The following is a 19,789-nucleotide window of genomic DNA, read 5'->3' as shown; positions in this document are numbered from 1 at the left end:
TGTTACGCCATGGATACGCTAACTTTTCATTTCATTAATTTTTTTTTATTGTAATAATATTTAAACTAAAAAAAATAGAAGAATAAAAAACACCAGACGAGTGGAGAGATATACGTTGATGTTACAACAGACAGCAGCTAATATGGTACAACACAGCAATACAAATTAAAAACATATTACACCTCACAGGAAAAATCGATAAAATAACACAAGACCAGAGTTTTTACAACGTTCTTATTTTTCGAATGCAAAAAAACCCTGAACTAAATACCACTAATGAAAGCCTTCTATTTGTATGTTTACATTTATCTGCGACGTACTGTGCGCTTACTGTTGACGTCATTGCTCTGCGACGTCTAGATAATTTTCTTTCTTTCCCACGTGTGTCTTTTCCCCTCTTATCTTAAAGTTCTATTTATTTACTTTTCTAAATAATGCGGCCGTTAACGGATGAAGAGACGAAAGTAATGTTTGAAAAGCTCTCCAAGTAGTGAGTATAGTAAACATTTTCGCTTTCAAACCGACACCACGTTATAGAGCGCTTATTCACGAACTAACTAGCTGGTTAACAGCCAATAGCAGAATGTCCAGAGACGTTAGAAATCATAAATAGCCTTCAAATCTAATCCCAGAGTTTAATTAGAGTTTATTCGAAGACAGAAGAGAAGCTAAACAGCAAGCTTTAGACAGATTTTATTCTGAAGAAGTTGTGGAGAAGAAGAAAGGACAGAGAGAGCAGAGCAGAAGTTCCTTTGTGATTATATGTTATTATATAGGACTAAACAGGGCAAAATGATTGGCTAAGCTACCTTAACATGTATTATTCACTGATATACATGAGCAAGAGGATGACTAGGATGATGAAGAGCAAGACTGATTTCAAATCACTGCCAGTGATCTCTTTACTTTGTCACTGTGTTCTTGTGTCTGAGAAAGGAGTTATGTATGCATTATGAACGCCTTGAAGTTCTCCCTCATCCTGTCCTAATATAATAATAATAATAATAGCAGAACATGAGCTCACACAAGTTTGAAGCGAAAACATGTTCGTACAGAAATCAAAGATTGTCACAATCTGACCCAAATACAGCTCCATCAATGAGCTCACTGGTTCTGATGGCTTTAAGAACGATTGTATGATTGATTAATTGTCTGACGTTTTGTTTTCAGCATCGGAGAGAACATTAAGCTTCTTGTGGATAGACCGGATGGGACGTACTGCTTCAGACTGCACCACGATCGCGTGTACTACATCAGGTACACATACAGCTGCCTGATGTTTAAATTACACTGTTAAATATACCGTTTTAAAGGACTCGATTTATCCTGTTATTGTTTGTCGATCAAGTGAAAAGATACTGAAGTTGGCCACGAATATCTCCCGGGGCAAGCTGGTGTCCGTCGGTACGTGTTTCGGGAAGTTCACAAAGACTCAGACGTTTCGGTTGCACATCACGGCTCTGGATTTTCTCGCTCCTTACGCCAAGGTATTAAACTCCTCCGTTCACTGTACAGCAGCATTGTAAAGTGTATCGCGTTACACACAGTGTAGTAATTCAGCAGATGAAAGATTGGCTTTTGCCAAGAACGCTCGGATCGAGAAGTGGCCGATATGTCGAGACTGTATGTGTGTGTATATACAGGGCTTTACGGTAACCACCACAGTCATCTGTTTCAGTTAAGCTGTAGAAAAGTGCTTCCTGTGTCTTCTGTACAGTATAAAGTGTGGGTGAAGCCTGGAGCTGAGCAGTCGTTCCTCTACGGCAACCACATCATGAAGTCCGGCTTGGGCAGGATTACAGAAAACACGAATAAATACCAAGGAATTGTGGTTTACTCGATGGCAGACGTACCACTGGTGAGAACCATATTGCATCAGTGTGTGTGTGTGTATATATATATATATATATATATATATATATATATATATATATATATATATATAATGAATACTTTTCACGTCGGAGGATGTATACTGAGTGTCATGGTGCTCTACAGGGTTTCGGAGTGGCAGCGAAATCCACACAGGAATGCCGCAAAGTGGATCCCATGGCCATTGTGGCGTTGCACCAAGCTGATGTTGGAGAGTACATCAGAAACGAGGACACGCTCACCTAACACACTCCTACATCTCAGACTGGACTGTCTGGGGTTTTTTTTTTTTTTTTTAATATATGGACATCGTGTCTTTTCAGTCGTTTGTTAACGATGGTTTGATTTTTCCGAAAGATCACTGCTGGAGAAAAGCGCAAAGCACCCAATAAATACAGTCCCCTCCGAAAGTATTGGAACAGGAAGGCCAGTCCTGTCGTTTTCTCTGTACACGGAAGACATTCGGGTTTGAGAGTAGAAGACGGATACGAGACGGCAGCTTTCGTTTCCTCATATTTTACGTCTAGACGTGTTTAAAAATAACTTAAAGCATGGTGTCTTGGGTGCAACTAATTTTCAGGTGAGCAAAAGTATAGGAACAGATATGTCTGAAAGTATATAACACTTAATATTTGGGTGCATTTCCCGTGTTTGCAATAATCGCATCGAGCATGAGACTTGTTGACATTTGACCAAATTGCTGGGGTTTTTTTGTGATTCTTTTCCAGGCTTTTACCACAGCCTGTTTGCGTTGTTTGTTGAGGGGGAGGGGGGGGGATTCTCCTTACAGGGAGAATGTCTGGTGATTTAACTTGGCCAGTCTTAAACCTTTCACTTTCCCCCCTTATAAAGTCATTTGCTGAGGTGGAAGTGTGTTTTGGATCGTTGTCTTGCTGCATGATGAAGTTCCTACCAATTAGATTGGATGCATTTCTCTGTAAATTGTCAAACAAAATGTTCCTGTCAACTTCTGAATTCACTCTGCTGCTACCATCATGAGTTCTATCATCAATAAAGATTAGTGAGAATGTTCCAGAAGCAGCCACGCAAGCCTAAGCCGTGACGCTTCCTCCACCATGTTTCACAGATGAGCTTGTATGTTTTGGACCATGAACAGATCCTTTCTCTCAGTCAATCTGCTAGAGGTTAATCTTGGTTCCAGAACTTTCATGGCACGTCTCTGTATTTCTTCGCGAATTCCAACACGGCTTTCCGATTCTTACTGCTGACGAGGGGTTTGCACGGTCTACAGTTCCGCACTCGAACACATCCAGATGTAAATATGAGGAAACCAAAGCCGAAATTCTAATCTATCGGCTCACGTTCGTCTGTTGGTCCCGAACACAAATGCCTTCGATGTATAGTGAAAAATCTTTTCGATTGACCTTGCCGTTCCAATACTTTCAGAGGGGACTGTTCATGTACAGGATCTCAATTCTGGCAAAAAAAAAAAAAAATTATAATAATAAATTCCCCAAAACACACACTCTCTGTATGTACAATTTCAGTAAATGTGATTGTTTACTCTCTATAATGATAAACAATAAATTTGGTTGTTTGTTTAATAAAGTCATTGATTATATGCCGTAATCCCAGGATCCAGGTAACATCGCGCATTTTCAGTGCATACAAATTCATCTCTACATCATACACTTATCATCGGAATTATACAGTGCCCTTCATTAATATTGGCACCCTCAGTAAGTATGAGCAAAGGCGGCTGTGAAAATTTGTCTTTGTTTAACCTCTTGATCAACAAATTCACAAAAATACTCTGCTCTCATGGATAAACAGCTGCGAACACCTGTTATCAAAAATAAATAGTTAAATATTAGGTGTGCAACAATTATTGGCACCCCTATGAATTCATAGGGGAAATATATTTGAAGTAAACAAAAACATTCGTTAGTACACCTGGGTGACTAGGAACAGAAAATTGCTCAACCATGAAGAAGAATGTGGTGGATAGCGCTTCCTCAGAGTGTGTTACACTGCCCTGTGATGCAGCAGGAGGAGCAGTTTGAAGACTGGGGGGGATAATTATGTTGCGTTAGAATCGACGTGTGGAAAGGCAGAGCTCTGGGGGATGTCGTTTTCGACATCCGTGCATTCAAAACTACAAAGTTGGAGAGAAAAACCTACAACAGAGAACAAAACACGGACACGCCTTGCTCGTCTTTTCTTAGCAGTGACGAACTGTACAGTCCGTGTTATAGATTCGGCATGTGAATGTCGATTTGATGTCACTTACTGAACTGGGAGGAGCTTAGAGCTGAGGAGAACAGCCCAAGTTCCAGAGTTAGGAATGATCATTTGAGGGAGGTTTTTGTTTTTGTTTTGTTTTTCCCCCGGGTTAAAGTTTGAATTGACGAGTTACGACGTGGTATTACTCAATTTATTCGTGAATGAAATTTAATACATAAATAATAATAATACTTAAAAAAAAACAAAAAAACCACAGCACACGAACACTTCCACATCTGACTTTTGTTTCCGCATTCTGTCTTCCAACAGCTTTTTAAACTCGAACGAATTTGTTTTGGGGTAAAATAACATTCATTATTCAACATATTTTTAATATTAGTGTGACTGATTCGGTGAGATATACCGACACGCTCATGTCTGACGTCTTCGGTCGATCGTTATCGTTATAAATTAGCACGTTTTTAGGTCACGTGTCCGTCTTCCCGGACCTGCGATTGGATGAATCTGAAAAAATCACTCACCGTTTAAACATATTTCATTGCTTAGACAGGACGTCGGCAGTTAGGGAGCTTCTGAATAATAAAATTAAAAAATTTAGATCGGTGAAACGGAAGAACGCTTAAAACCATCCCGAGCCCTTAATTCCGACATCGGAATTACTCACCGTTCGTTCGTGCGTCTTCAGGAACCTCGACGTATTAAATAACACCCTCATGATCTCGTACGCAATGAGGTTAGCTTGATACTGACAGAGTTGGGTTCGGGATTGAAAAATAAGGGGGGGGGGGGGGGGGGGGGACGTGTAATAGTGCTGAACCTAACAACTTTATTATGCAAAAGAGATTCACATATGAAAGAACAATTATTTAATGACAATTGAAAAAGAACTCAATCATTTACACTGTATATTATTATGTAGCCTGTGTTTGCTTTCCAGTTTCCAAGAAGTCTAAATCATTGTCTTTGACTACATCAACATCATCATCATCATCATCATTGGACAAAATGGTGATTACACTCATCATGGGGTTTCCAAATTCATCATCAGATGTCTAACAGATAAACTGCTAAAGCTTTAATATTCCTTTTAAATCTATAATCAACCCCTTGTATACCCCATTTGTATACTGAAGGATAACACACCTGCGGCGCGCCTTTCTCAGAGCTCGGCTAGCGAACATCTGTGCCAGATGTTTCTGGAAATCGGCAAGATTCTTTCGCAAAGCAGGTATTATATTAGTGTTAACGTGATAGTCCGTTCTTATTCCTGAAAATAAAACAATTTAAAAAAGAAAAAAAAAAAAAAAAAAGCACGATATACATTCTTAAAAGACATACATGCTATTGAAAGTCCTTTAACATTTTTTTTTTTGACTTAATCAAGGATTGCAAACAGGAAATGGACTCGTTTTTTTGTTTCCACCCAGACAGCATGTTACACATCTTGTATTCCAGCAAACAATCATTTTAAAACGGCGTCTAAAACATACAGCTGATAAAAACGGGATTCCACAAAGCGCTTTCTTTTTCAACTACTGTAAGATGTGTTCAGGTTCAACGGAGTCGAATGTAATGACCCCAACACCCCCCCGCCACCACCCACCCTTTTTAAAAATTTTTTAAATACAGACATAAAGACTATCCATGAGCGAGACGCCGGGTTAGACGGGATGAGATTGAAAATAGGGACAATAATACAGAAAAGCAACAACACTAATCGGCTCTGCGCGACGTTTCCCAATCCCGCTCCTAGAAATATTCCTCGTTAACGTATTCTACAAGTCCTGGTTTATTACTGAGTCATATAAAAAAAAGTTACGTGTTGCTTAGTGACAAAGAAAAACGTGTTATTTTTGGGAGGTTGCCGTGGTACAAGAAGAATAAAGCAATGTGGAATGCGAGAATTAGTTAATCTTACACACGCAAGTATTGATTATGATCCTATAACAGTGTTCCTTTACAGTGTTTTATTTTACTTTAAGTGAGATGAGTAAGTGTAAAATAAATAAAAAAAGCGGTTTATTCCTAGTTTATTGTTTTAAACACATAAATCCTGGGTTATTAGCGAGTCACTAATATGAAAGATTCGGTAATAACGGTGAAACTAACTGAAGGTGTATAGTTACGAGCGTGAGGGATGAGAGTCTGGACTTTAAGGCTACACCCCCAAGCAAGTCAAATAACTGTACTTCAATTAAAGGCTGAAAAATCTCTCGTATTCTCTGTCTGAGATTATGCGAATTAACCACGATGTCATTTTCACTCCCCCGTAATGCTTTTGTTTTTACCCATCCTTTATCAAGGGTGCCGATAATTACGCAGCCTGTACAGTCTACCAGCATTTCAACATATTAAACTTTTTTGGTTTTTTTTGTCTTTCCCCTCTGGAAAGCGGAGTGTAATTTTGATGCATAAGCATGTACCGATACTATCTGACTGAATCGATTCGTGAATCGATTCGTGAATCGATTCATTCACTTTCAAAGGTGATTCAAAAAATTTCTAAATGAATTCAGCAATTCAGGCTTCTTTAAGAGATATTCTAACACGTTAAAGATATTATTAAGATGCTTGTGTTTTTTTTTCTTCCTTTGCGAATATCACAGAGCTTGTGAACGCTGCCCGAGTCACTCGTGTAGGTGATTCGTTCGCTTTTTGGCATTGAACCTGACGTTCATTCCGATTCGATTTCTTTGCAGATCAATGCAGTTGCATCGGGAGGAGTCCGAGTGTGAAAAACGTATAAATAATTGCACGGCTACAACACGTGAGAGATATGATTTTGGATGAAATAAATATCAGGTTCTTGTGAACGCAGCACGGTGGGTTAAAATGACTTGGGAGGGAACGGGTTACGAAGCAGAATCAGAGCTGAGAGGGGGAGAGAGAGGGACTCCACATTTCAAGAGTGTCATGTGCAGAATGAATAACCAATACTGTCACTGTCATGGCACCGAAGAACCCGAGGTCCTATTGGGAGAACGACCGGTTGGTCATGTGGTCACATTTAGATGCTCTTTATACTGCATATATCATGACGATTGTAAGAGAAAGCTTTATAATTAATTAACCCCTTCCCTTGAACTTTATTTATTTACAATACACTACTTCATGGACAGAGTTTCAGTCGGTTCTTTACGGCGCACGTCGAATCCAACACCGTTCGAAATACTCTGCGTCTGCTGTATAAACCATCTGCGATAATTCATTCAAGAACCGTCATGATAAAGTCTTATCTGTTGAGGTAAAAGCTCTCGTGAAGACGCAGCCACAGTATTGCTAACATCACGTGATTTCCTTAATCCGTCCGTTAGACACACGAGACTACATCCAGCACGGTTCATCAGCTGCTTGGCGAGTTCAGTAAAACGTCGAGAGCGTCCGATCACGTCACGTCACGCCACGCCACGCCACGAGGTTCTCGTCTGACGTTCTCTTTCTCCGCTATAACAAGTGTGTGCAAAAACTTATGCGTTATCTCTACAGCATGTCCTCTAATGCAGTCTGTCTACATTCATGCCAAGCAACCGCAGCGTTGATCTTGGACGTAGCGTCACGGAAGGTAAACAGTGTCGATAGCTTGTCTAAATATTCAGTGCCATTTACATGAACGGAGAAAAACAACAAAAAGACAAAATGTTGTAAAATGAGGTTTAACATGGTCTCTACTATATTAGGAAGTTAAATAAGCTGTCGTTTATGTTTCGTGATTCTAAATCTAGGAATAATTAACATTTTTTAGCAATTTTATTACAGAGTAAATCTTAATGCATATGCAGGTTCCAGAACGTTCTTGGCAAATTAAACGAGACGTATCGATTCGATCGATTGAGATTCATTAAGACATTAATGCTGTTCAAATGAAATTTGAGATTTTTTTGTTTGTTTGTTTTCAACAAAATACAGAAAAAGAATTCTTTTAAAAACAAAAACATCGCAGCAAAAAAATAAAATAAAATAAATCCTATTCACGGGGTCAGACCCAGCCAAGAGAAGCCAACGTAAAAATGATCCTTCGCTTGAGGTCCAGTGGTTTTAACAGGTAGTTTGTCATATTTAGGCCCTTTTCCTCCACTAGGCCTCAGGTTTATTAGACATTCTCTTCCCCGAGTCCCCGTACCTGCGCCATCGTGCCGTGTGTCCTTTACGCGTGGGGTCTTAACAGGCACGCTGACGTGCGGAGAAACGCGAGCTTGCACGGCTCAGACGGCGAACTCGGAGCCGCCCTTCCGAGCGCGGACCATCAGGAGGCGTCGCAGTCTCAGTCCGGCGAAAGGGTTGAACCACAGAAGAGACGGCGGGCTTCCGAACACGGCCTTCATCCCGTCCCAGCGCACTCGCCGCTCCCACGTCGGCTTCTCGTTCTTCAGCCTCTCGATTTCCTACAGGACAGACAAACCCGCAGATAACTCGACACCGCCGCTGCGTCCCACTTCGCCGACTATCCGGTCCTAAATAGTATCCGAGATCAGAATTAGTGCGTCTCAAATGTTTCGTAACGAGTCTCCCAAAAGTTCCCGGATGGACTACTATTTCCGGTAGATTTTCGAAATCTGGATCCGTGGACACTGTTTCAGCTAATATTACCCACAACTCCTTGCACGAGTGATGATCGAAGAGGAGGAGGAGTTTCGTGACGCGGGTACACGCTGCGTCCTGATTGGCTGATACAGCGACCGTGCAGGTTAAACGACGGGTTAACACGATTAGAAAGGGAGACGTACAAGGACGCATTTTAGAGGAATACTGAATGAAAAAAAGCCGAAACACAACGAGGAGCTTGTTTACGGTGACCGTGTGCGTAACCAGGCAACAACGTTCTCAACATTATGCGACGTCTTCGTACGTACCGGTACTCGCGTCCTCTTTTGCTACACGCTCGTAAGAATGTATTTTATTTCATACTTTCGGTGCGTAGAATACGTAGGCAAACTGGGACACAGCACAGGAATTAGCCCCGCCCTCCTTTTTGCTTTATTTGTTTATTTTACAGATGAGTGAGTGTTACATACGTTGCATGCTTTAAAACTTCACCGGGAGCCGTGTGTAAATTAAGCGTGTAGGAAATGGTTTTCTTTTTGCTCTACTGATGCGCTGCACCACACAAAAATTCTCCGTCCGCATTCCTTCGTTACTTTCTCGACCGACTCATCGGAGCAACGACGTGACGGCCAATTACGAGGAGAAACCAAAATTCCCAGGCTTGGGGTCGGACAAAATTCATAACGTCCGTTCGCCTGAATAGTTTAGGAACCTTTGGATTAGGTACCATTGCAATTCACTTCACAAACAGCAGAGGGCACTAAACCACTGCTGCTGCTTTAAAACCTAAACATATCCTCATTAACTCATTTCTCGTCCATCAACTTTGTATTATACTAAGTATTATTATTAGTAACCCCCCTCCCACCCCACCCCCCACCATAAAAATCCTAGAACATTTCTTTAATGCTCTGAAATTATTATTAGCAGCAGATTGATGTGTGTACATCAGGGTACTCTCATTGTCCAACAGCAGGAGTGATTTATTAGCACTATTTTATGTTTACATACAAACATTTTTTACATAACAAAAAAACGCATTCACACTTCACACACGAAAACCAACAAGACGATTAAAAGGTCTTAATGAGGCAGGGTAAAACTAATGACCTTATTAGCCAATTCCTCTACTCAACGGAATATTAATAAAGGAAAATGTCTCATTAGTAAATCAGCAGTAGATGTGGTTGTTGTCTAGGTTTAATGAGTGGAACGTCAGCGCGCTGGGGTCTGGTTTGTCCGACTCACCGTCTCGTCGTTGCAGATGGAGTGGATCTGGGTGCCGAACATGACAGCGGTGAAGGTGAGGAAGAGGAGAGCCTCCAGACACAGGAAAATAAGGAGCATGACAGCTACTGGAGGGGAGAAGTCACTACACTCTGTAACATACACAATTACACAGAAATACCGTCATTCGCTTTTCCTTACGATTTATTATAATATACCACGACATGGTAAAACTCTCCATTCTGATCGGTCGGAAGTAGTGTGCAGCGGTCACTCAAGCACAGGTTTACATATAAATGCATGAATATAAAATGAGAATCACTTCCACCGTCATTTCCATTATAAAAATGCTGCATTGTTAATATGGTGAAGTTTCCTGTAAGGAGATGTTTATTTAGCATTTACGGAAGGAGTCTCCGGTGTCAGCGCTTAGTAACAGACAGAGGTAAAGCTGTGACTTTACGTTTTCTGACGCAGGAAAAGCTTCATTTCAGAGGGGTTTATGCTTTGTGGTTTCTTTATCAAGGGTGCCAATAATTATGGAGTCTATCAGCAGTCCAACATTTTAGGCGTTTTTTTTTTTTTTTTTTTTTTTTTTTTTAAATCCCTTTGGAGAACGGAGTGTAATTTTGATGCTTTAGCGTGCACACGTCTAACTGAACGAATCGATTCGTGAATCGTGGAAATCGATTGGGAAAATATCCTGGAGGGACTGGATAGCTCCAGGTCACAAACACAGACATCCATTATAGGTTATATGCTTACACGACCACGTTATAATAGTTAATAAGAGTTTTTCCAATAAGAGCTCTCAAATGACACCAGCGCCGCCCCTCTGAGATCTACAGAGCCTGAGGAAAAAGTGCACAGAAGTGGGGCATTTTAGCCGACTTTGGAGCTCTATTTCTAGTTAAAAACGACACCTTAGGCACGGCTACGGAACTCAGGGATATTTTTAGCAGAATTTATCAAACGTATTTATTTATTTTCTAAGATATGGTGATCCTGTAGTATATTTTGTTTACAATATTAAACCTCTGCTCATAGCTATTTTTGATTTACTTCGTTTCATACACACGAAAACGCGCGCTGTTTTGCATCGAATCGCGTCGGTACGCACCTACACCCGTAGTATCAGAGGGCTTAACGAGCTGAATAAACGAGAAGGAACAGCTCCCCCTTGTGAGATAACCTAAAGACGGATTTAATTCCGAATCAAGGGCAAATCAATATGAAATTCCTCCTTCATCAATAAATAATTTGTTCCACCTCATTGAACACAGCACAGCAATTAGACCTGCCTTTTCAGCAGCTCCTTTATAAACAACTGAAGCATCACATCTCTCTCAGTTTATAATACTTTTTAACACTGCTTTCACTCTAGGTGGTAATCGCGTTGATCTAGTATTTCCTATTATAAGATTAGGATGAACCGAATAAAAGATTATAAAGCCTATTTCTGGACATTTTGGATTATTGTAATCTTAGAAGATACTGCATAAATCTGACTCCATTTAAGACATGTCCACTTGCTAAACTGTCATTCTTTGCAGAGCAGTCGTAGCTAGTATCGGCTAACTAACCACGGTGGTGCTTGAAAGTTTGTGAACCCTTTAAAATTTCCTATATTTCTGCATACATAAGACCCAGAACACCATCTGATTTTCACAGTCCTAAAAGTAGACAAAGAGAACCCGATTAAACAAATGCGACAAAAACATCACACACGGTCATTTCTTTATTGAGGAAAAACGATCCGATATTACATATCTGTGAGCGGCAAAAGTTTGTGAACCTCGAGAATTAGCAGTTCAAGGTGAAATCCATCGATCAAAGTCTGATCTTCACAACACGTCTCGGGAAAAAAAAAAAAAAAAAGAGTTGTTGACACTCATCACGCTGGAAAAGGTTATAAAACCATCTCTAAAGAGTTTGAACTCCACCAATCCACAGTCAGACAGATTGGGTACAAATGGAGGAAATTCGAGACCCCTGTTACCCACCTAAAGAACGGTCGACCGACAAAGAGCACTCAAAGAGCAAGACGTGTAACTATTAAGGGTTCACGAACTTTCAAGCACCACTGTGGCCTAGCTTACTCTCTAGATTAGATTGATTATAATCAGTAACAACGATAGAAAAAGAACATCAGGAGAATTTCTGCTGCTTGTATGACACACTTTTGTTTTTAGTTACGTTGCAAATGTTGGAATAATGGCAATGAAATATTTTCAAATGAAGGTGAACCTTGATTAACGTAAATTAACGTTTGCTTGATCCCCGAACTGAGAAAAAGCCACCAGAAGACGGTCCGAAAGAAGAACCGTTAATACGCTGATGCCTCACCGTTCCACTGGACCTTGACACAGGTGAAGAAGTGGAAACCACTGAGGCAGAGGGCGTGCAGAGAGATGGAAGCGATGTACATCTGCAAAGACATAAGAAGGACACAGTTGCAGGAAAAGGAAAAAATACATTCAATAGATACACAATTAAATCTGAACATTAAAAAGCCAAGACGGGTTAACTTGAGACAACAACAACAATTGTCTTTCCCCATATAGCCTTGGATCAAAACTTTAGTTTCTGGACGCTTCGTGTTTTCCTCACTATTGTAAATGAAGACGATTTTACAAACCCTTACCTCAGTGTGACTGGTCCTAATCTTACAAAGCATTTCGATAACAAAAAACCCCATCAAAGCGATCGCGCACGGCCATTCAAATATTTGTCAGTCCTGTTGCGTAACCAGCATTTGACTAGCACGCGGTGCTCAGTAGGAAGACATCAACCATAAACACGAGAATCGGAAAAAGCAAGTTTATCCCCTGCTTACAGTGAACAGCACAAAGTATCGCTGGTTGTTTTCTCCAACGCAGTTGTTCACCCAGGGACAATGATGATCCATTTTCCTGATGCATCTCTTGCAGATGCTGGAACAGATACAAAAACACGACAGCTTTAATAATAAAATTGCGTAACGATGCACAAAAGGTTTGGATGCAAATGCAGGTTAGCAATAAACAAACCCAAGCATTGGGGCGGGGTGGGGGGGGGGGGGGGGTGGGTGAGATAAGAAACGAGAATTCACTGGAGAATGCTGGAACGTCTGGGTTATTTAAAGCAACGATTCTCAAACTCGATGTAAATGTGTACTAGGGTTGTGACGGTACCAAAATTTCAGTAGTCGGTACCAATACCAGTAAAATTCCACGGTACTCGGTACCAATTTCTATACCAAAGCAAAACACTAAAACATGCTAATTAAACAACACGCTATTTCATTAACACAGTTAAGCACTTTTGACAACCCTAATGTGTACATTATTTCTAATCAGATTTATTAAAGCTACAGAGCTTTCTTTCCAATTTGTTTTGGACTTATAAAGGTTAAGCAAATCAACCTAATGACTATAAATACAAGATAACGTGATAAGCATATAAAAAAAAAAAAACTTTGGTTATGCTCAGAAAGGTTTCCACCTGGGGATCCCCTCCTAAATTGTGTTGCTCAGTGTATACTAAAACATTAATTACATCACGTGACGACGTCTCGTCCGCCACGCCTCACCTGCAGTGATGAGCTCTCTCTGGTTTGATGCTGCAGCATTTAGGGCACTTGTAAATGACTTCCCCTGGTTTCAGCTGTAGACTGTCCATGTATTCCTTAGTAGCATTTCCTTTCGGAACAGCTCCCTAACAGACACAACACTCTCAGTGAGGGGGGGGACAAGGGAACGAAAAACAATCCAGGACCTGGGATGTATGGAAAAACAATCCTGAAAGGGTGAGAAATATACAAGAAATATTAACAGCTGGTTAAGGAGTCGGTCACGATTTTTCTGGTTAAAACACAGCCGTAATATTAACAACGAGAGAGAGAGAGGGGAAAAAAAAAGGAGAGACTAGCGAGGGAAGGCCATTTACAGCTGCTAGGACATAAGTGATAACAGGAATCAACTTGTTTCGTGGTCGTTCCACAGCATGGAAAGAATTTGAAATGGATAAAAAAAAAGCATGACGTGTCATATATATATATATATATATATATATATATATATATATATATATATATATATATACACACATATACACACACACACTTAATTCTTGGCAAATTGCTGTGGAATAAGAGGAATAAAACACTATGGGACTATAGGGTTGGTTTGTTTGTGGTTTAAAGAGGAGCCATGCCAGCTTCTATGGCTATTTTCCTGGCGGGAAATGTCTAAGGGACTCTATATAAGAGGTTTACTAAAATCTATTTTTCTTTAAAACTCCAAAAATCGCATTAGGTTTGACTTTGTGAAAATTTCTTCCAGAGAGTTGACTGAATATAAAAGGTTTCTCACGAGGCCAAGTCTAATAAAACGTGTCAAGGATAAAGGATTCTGACTTCATGGAGTTTGTTCATGGTGCATTGGTCACACTCAGTCTGCTGTTTATTGTTCATGTACGAGTTTATAATGGGTTTGAGGTCAGTATAAATCAATCAATAAATAAATAAATAAATAAATAAATAAATAATCGACATCGTGGTGGGAAGCATTCGTCACACCATCAGGTCGTCGATTGTTTTCCTTCAACGGCGCAGTCCCAGGTGTTTTATTCCTTACGTACTGAATGACTTCTTAACGCATGGTACTTTAATGGATAAGAAAACGAGTTTTAATTCAAGATCACAGCCATGAAGTTTAGAATCAAATCTGAATATGATCTGAAATATCATTAAATCAATGATCATGATACTAAAATACAACTGTGAGTTCATTGCTTGACGTTAAAACGCGGACCAGAGTGTCGTGAATTAACACGTGATTCACATTTTGTTCTATTAAAAAAAAAAAAAAGTACAATAAAGGCTGCCTTTCGATTTTTTCTATACATTTTTCTCCGCATCATGCTCAGCTTCATGAAGGTCAACTATGGTCATGTGACCTGAGCTCAGACAACGTTCCAGGCCCAGGAAAGCACGTGATAATTTAGGAACGCATATTTGAGTGCACCTTTATCAGTGTTGCATATAATATACACTTGACTAACACTTCACATAAGAAACATTACACTTTTTTTTTTTTTGTTCTGAGCGGTCAAATATAATTACTGCATGTGACTCGCTCTCCTTCTCTCTCTCTCTCTGTGTCTGTCTCTGTGTACACGAGCGAGCAGCCGGTATTATTCTCGGTTTTTAATAGCCCTCACTGCCGAGTAAACAGCGCGGTTGCTTTTAAAGCACATCTGATAAACCGTGGTCGCCCTGTGGAACCTGTATCGTATAATCTAACCCACGTTGTGCTTCAGTAACTATGCAAAACCTCCCTTCTCTGACTACAGAGAGAAACACAGAGAGAGGTGAACCCGAGGAGCACGTTTTCATGATGCGGGAGTTTAGAATTGCAAATGCGTTCGGCCCTGCCCCTGTCGTTCGCCCTCGGCTTTACACCGCTTTAAACCTAAAAAACAATTCATGCGGTATTTTTGTGTTCAATATTACGGTCATTAAAACGTCGTGTGAATACGTGTACGCAAATAAGGATTTTTATAGCGTTGTTTATACGTAACCTTCTACACCTACTTATAAAACGTTTAGTCAAAGCAACCACGGACCCTTTAACTATAAATAAATAAATAAGAAAAAAATTGATTTGAAAAAAATAAATAAATAAAAAAAGAAAAAAAGAGGAAGTTACTTAAGCGTGACTAAGTTTACATGATTATTACAGCTCACGCTATATATATTTTGTGTATGTGTGTGTATACATGCATACGTACATATAGTGTGATACGCAGACGGACCGAGAGCCTCGTATTGAACGATACAATTTGATACGGTAACGGAACGATACGATTTACAGGCGTACGTTCTTTTGAGTTTTGATTCCACTGACCAGTTACAGGGTATCCGCAGGTATCAGCACTTCAAATAACACCATATTCAAGACATTTCCAAAACATTTTAAAGACCTGCACGTCACTTCAGTCATACTACACGATACATCAGATTGTGTCCATGCATATAATGTACTGGGTTTAAGTAAACTATAGCGGGGTAAACTAGGGGTATAGAGGTAGATGGGAGACCGGGGCAAATATCCTTTTAGGGTTACCATTTGCTCCAACAGTGAAATAAATAAATAAATAAATAAATAAATAAATACATACATAAATAAATAAATAAATACAGTATTTCCTTTCCAAGAGAGGAAAAACCTATAGAGAGATGGATTACGGCAGTCAGAAGAGGGAAAGATGTTAAATTTACCATCACTCCCTCAGCAGCTTTTTTTTTTTTTTCAGTGTTCTTTTTTTGTCATTTTATGCCAAGGTAGTGTTATAAAATGTACAGAAATCTTTGTAAATAAGAAAATGTACATATTTTAAAAACTTTGCTATTTTGTATTATTATTACTACTGCACTGAATAATATTTAATAATAATAATAATAATAATAATAATAATAATGATACAGTTTATTTGGGGTTTTATTCCGAGTTACAAGCTTTAGTCGAACTCAACATTATTTACTATTTACTAGACATTTTAAACCGAGGCCGTGAATCTTACCGGATCAGTCAGCATGGTGCGCAGGTGCGAAGCTAGTGCCAGCACGGCCAAGAAGTTGAACGCCACGCCGTTGATGAGCGAGTACCAGAAGCTTTTGGAGGGCAGAAGCATGACGAAGTTCACCACGAATTCCGCATACATGACTAGAAACCAGGTCATGGAGGCGCACACCATGCCGCAGCCATCCTGGATGAACCAGACCCGGCCCACGGTCACCTCCTCCTCCCCGCTGGACAGCAAGGGATGGTGCTGCTCCACATCGCGCAGCCGGTGCCCTGAAGTCTGCATTCTGCTCTACCTGGAGTAGCCATGATGATAAAACGAGCTTTAGTTGGATGCTCGATCCCGATTGGTCAAAAAGTGTCGATTAATTTTAAGAACAGCAGTTTTGAGAGTAGTTCCAGCTGCAAGGTGTACGTTAACATGCTCATTCTAATACCGTGTCGTCGCTATAGTAACGGCTAATTCACAGGGACTTGTACGGCAAACGCATCGTGTAAAATAAATGACAGTAAATTTGGAACCACAACATCAGACCCATAGTCACGAGGGCGAGACCAAAGACAAGACGAAGAAAACCAAAAATACGAAACCAAAATTACGAAGACAAGACGAAAGACCAAATGGGCAAAACCAAGGACTAGACGGACAAAATCAATAATATGAAGTAAACATCAAACACACGAGGTCAAAGCCAAAAACATGGAGGCAAATTTGGTAACATGACAGGAAAACACATTTTTGGTTTTGTTGTCACGTTTCCATATTTGCAGCTTGTGTTTTGGTACTGTGTTTTATATTTGCCCTAAATATGTCATTTGAAGGGGGGGGGAGCTAGGGGAGAGGGGGGGTGTATTATTTTCAAAAGGTTGCCTAATATAAAGCTGGCGTTAAGCATAATATTTTTTAGACCAAGTTAAAGGCTTTTAGACTTTTCAAACCCGAAAATTCAAAACCTAACATCCCTCATCAAAATCTAGTCTCATTATTCTGAAGTGCAAACTTCTGTGGTCAAAATTATATAAAAAAAAAAAAATAAAAAAATAAAAAATAAAAAAAAATAAAAAAAAAAAAGAGAGAGAGAGTCTGAAGCAGAAGTTTATTACTATTTTAATTTTTTAATGAACAAATGAATAAACAATGTTGGGATTACCTCAGAGAGAGGACCTCACACTGACATGATGAGCTGGAGAGAAGATACAAGGCCACAGCCAAAGGGTTAACCTACACACACACACACACACACACACACACACACACACACACACAGAGAGGTTTCTCTTTCCATGTGAGGACCTTCCATTGACAATTATGAGTGCAGTTAATTTAAATAAATTGTTCAAATGTATTTCGAATTGTTTAAAACACACACAGCTCCATTCAGGAAATTTCTGAGTTTTATTAAAGAGATGGTTGTTTGCTAGCTGCCATTACAGTAACACTTCGCTTACTAAGACTGATGTTTAAATTAGCTAGCTAGCTGGTTTATTAGTTTTAATATATGTATAAATAAACAAACAAACAAAAATGCATATTCGCCATCATAATGCACATTCAATATATAAACAGCTAGAACACCCAGCTAGCAGCTAATCGACCAATTGACAATGAAGCAACCAAACAGCTAATCTTGCTATCTAATTCCAAATAGTATTGTACTCCCTACATGTGTACACTACAGAGGGGTCAAATAAAATGGCTTCCGCACTCGATGTAGTGCACTACTATACGACCAATGGAAGCCATGCGAGACTGAGCCGAGGACTAAATTACGGTTTATATTCAAACACTACGGTGAAACTGACAGCTTAAAGTTGACGTCATAAAGAGTGAATAATAATAGTAAAATCAAAACAGACATAATGATTCTTTTCTAGATATCTATCCGGAAGTGGATATATATTATGTTAGCGACGAAGCTAGCTATAAGCTATCTATATTGACAGGACACCCGATGCTCTCTGGCATGTATGCGCTCGCGCTCTCTCTCATGTGTATCGTTCGCTTACCGAAATAATTCCCCCAACGGCTGTTTTCCCAAATCTGCGTAAGTGGAGTGTACACACCCGATTTCATTATTAAACCCAGCCAGGGAAAAAAAAAGTCCCTCCTATTCTAAGCGGATATTTTGAAAAACGAGTAGAAACAAGAAGCACCCACTTCCGGGTTGCTCTCGCTGTCTACTCTTCTTCTTCTTCCCTCCTTCCTTAGGATGAACAGCGCGATACTGCCACCTACAGGCCTTTTATAGATAAAGCACCAGCTATGATAGTTTGAAACAGCGTTTCTGAAAGTAAAGTCTGTCTTTTTTTCTGAATGTATTCTTTGTACGAAAGTATTATTTGTGTTTAATTTGATCTATTAGATCTTTTTTCCTTCGATATCAACGAAATCTCGTTTCAGATGCACGATCTCGTTGATCTCGCGATACTTCAGACATACCAGAAGTTAGGGGTTCTCATGACTGATGTCATTTTTAAACGAAAAATAAGATTTTATATTAATTTAGCAATGCTGTAAATCGTATAAGTCAAGAAACTGTGCAGTAGCTGATAGTTTAGTGTTCAGAATTGTTCCTGAAGCATTTAAATTAAATTTCTCTTTTGAAAAAAATCTATATCTTTATTGGGCCTCAACTGCAGGTGTATAATAAACTCAGGTAAGCTCAGACAATCAAACCTACTTGCAGGAGATCTGTTGCTTTGTGTGTGTGTGTGTGTGTGTGTGTGTGTGTGTGTGTGTGTGTGTGTGTGTGTGTGTGTGTGTGTGTGTGTGTGTGTGTGTGTGTGTGTTCATTTGGAAGTCAAATTATTTGCTTTGCAAAACAAAGCAGTGTCCTGAGGTATCTACTGGAAACTCTGTTCAAGAATGTTCCTGAATGTGTTTAAGCATTTGAGATTATCTTTACACACACACACACACACACACACACATACACACACACACACATTTGATTTATCTTATAAATTATATATATATATATATATATATATATATATATATATATATATATATATATATATATAAATATATAAAAAAATATATATATATATATATATATATATATATATATATATATATATATATATATATATATATTATATAATAGTAGGTTTCTAGGTTTATAATGTTTAAGAATTGGCCTATACAATGGGGAAATAATTTCTATATGGTTCAATTCAATTATTCAATTCAAACCTTATTGTTTTCCCAAATTTGCAGCTGAATGACCCGAAGAAGAACCAACACGTTAAGCACAAACAATCACATAAACATGAGTACAAAAGTTAACACAATCTACTAAATAACAGCCCCAGCACCGCCATTTCTCATAGGATCTCACTTATAATGCTGAATGTTTAACAGAAATAAGAAAGGA

The 19,789-nt window shown here is 39.3% G+C and overlaps 2 protein-coding genes across 4 annotated transcripts; one reads left to right on the top strand and one right to left on the bottom strand.

Moving 5' to 3' along the window:
- The first annotated feature begins 344 nt into the window (after positions 1 to 344).
- On the top strand, positions 345 to 3,462 carry nip7 (NIP7 nucleolar pre-rRNA processing protein). Its single transcript, XM_017466162.2, has 5 exons — positions 345 to 490; positions 1,171 to 1,257; positions 1,349 to 1,487; positions 1,718 to 1,858; positions 1,999 to 3,462. Exons 1-5 carry the CDS (start codon positions 435 to 437, stop codon positions 2,116 to 2,118), a joined length of 543 nt encoding a protein of 180 aa, XP_017321651.1. The 5' UTR covers positions 345 to 434; the 3' UTR covers positions 2,119 to 3,462.
- zdhhc7 (zinc finger DHHC-type palmitoyltransferase 7) lies at positions 2,641 to 18,599 on the bottom strand. 3 transcript variants are annotated; one of them, XM_053677835.1, is made up of 8 exons: positions 18,571 to 18,599; positions 17,564 to 17,634; positions 16,411 to 16,708; positions 13,418 to 13,542; positions 12,683 to 12,779; positions 12,193 to 12,274; positions 9,868 to 9,998; positions 2,641 to 8,459 (listed from the first exon to the last, which is right to left on the bottom strand). In XM_053677835.1, the coding sequence occupies exons 3-8, from the start codon at positions 16,696 to 16,698 to the stop codon at positions 8,280 to 8,282; spliced, it is 903 nt and encodes a 300-aa protein (XP_053533810.1). In that variant the 5' UTR covers positions 16,699 to 16,708; positions 17,564 to 17,634; positions 18,571 to 18,599; the 3' UTR covers positions 2,641 to 8,279. The 3 variants fall into 3 exon arrangements, with proteins under 3 accessions (XP_053533810.1, XP_017322065.1, XP_053533811.1); XM_017466576.3 differs by lacking the exon at positions 18,571 to 18,599 and adding an exon at positions 18,420 to 18,564; XM_053677836.1 differs by lacking the exons at positions 2,641 to 8,459; positions 18,571 to 18,599 and adding an exon at positions 18,420 to 18,564 and having other exon boundaries at positions 9,519 to 9,998.
- Between the last annotated feature and the right edge of the window lie 1,190 nt (positions 18,600 to 19,789).

This window comes from Ictalurus punctatus, chromosome 4 (assembly GCF_001660625.3).
Source record: "Ictalurus punctatus breed USDA103 chromosome 4, Coco_2.0, whole genome shotgun sequence".
NCBI lineage: Eukaryota > Metazoa > Chordata > Actinopteri > Siluriformes > Ictaluridae > Ictalurus > Ictalurus punctatus.
The sequence above is the reverse complement of the archived record's forward strand: the minus strand, read 5'-3'. Positions and strand labels throughout refer to the sequence as shown.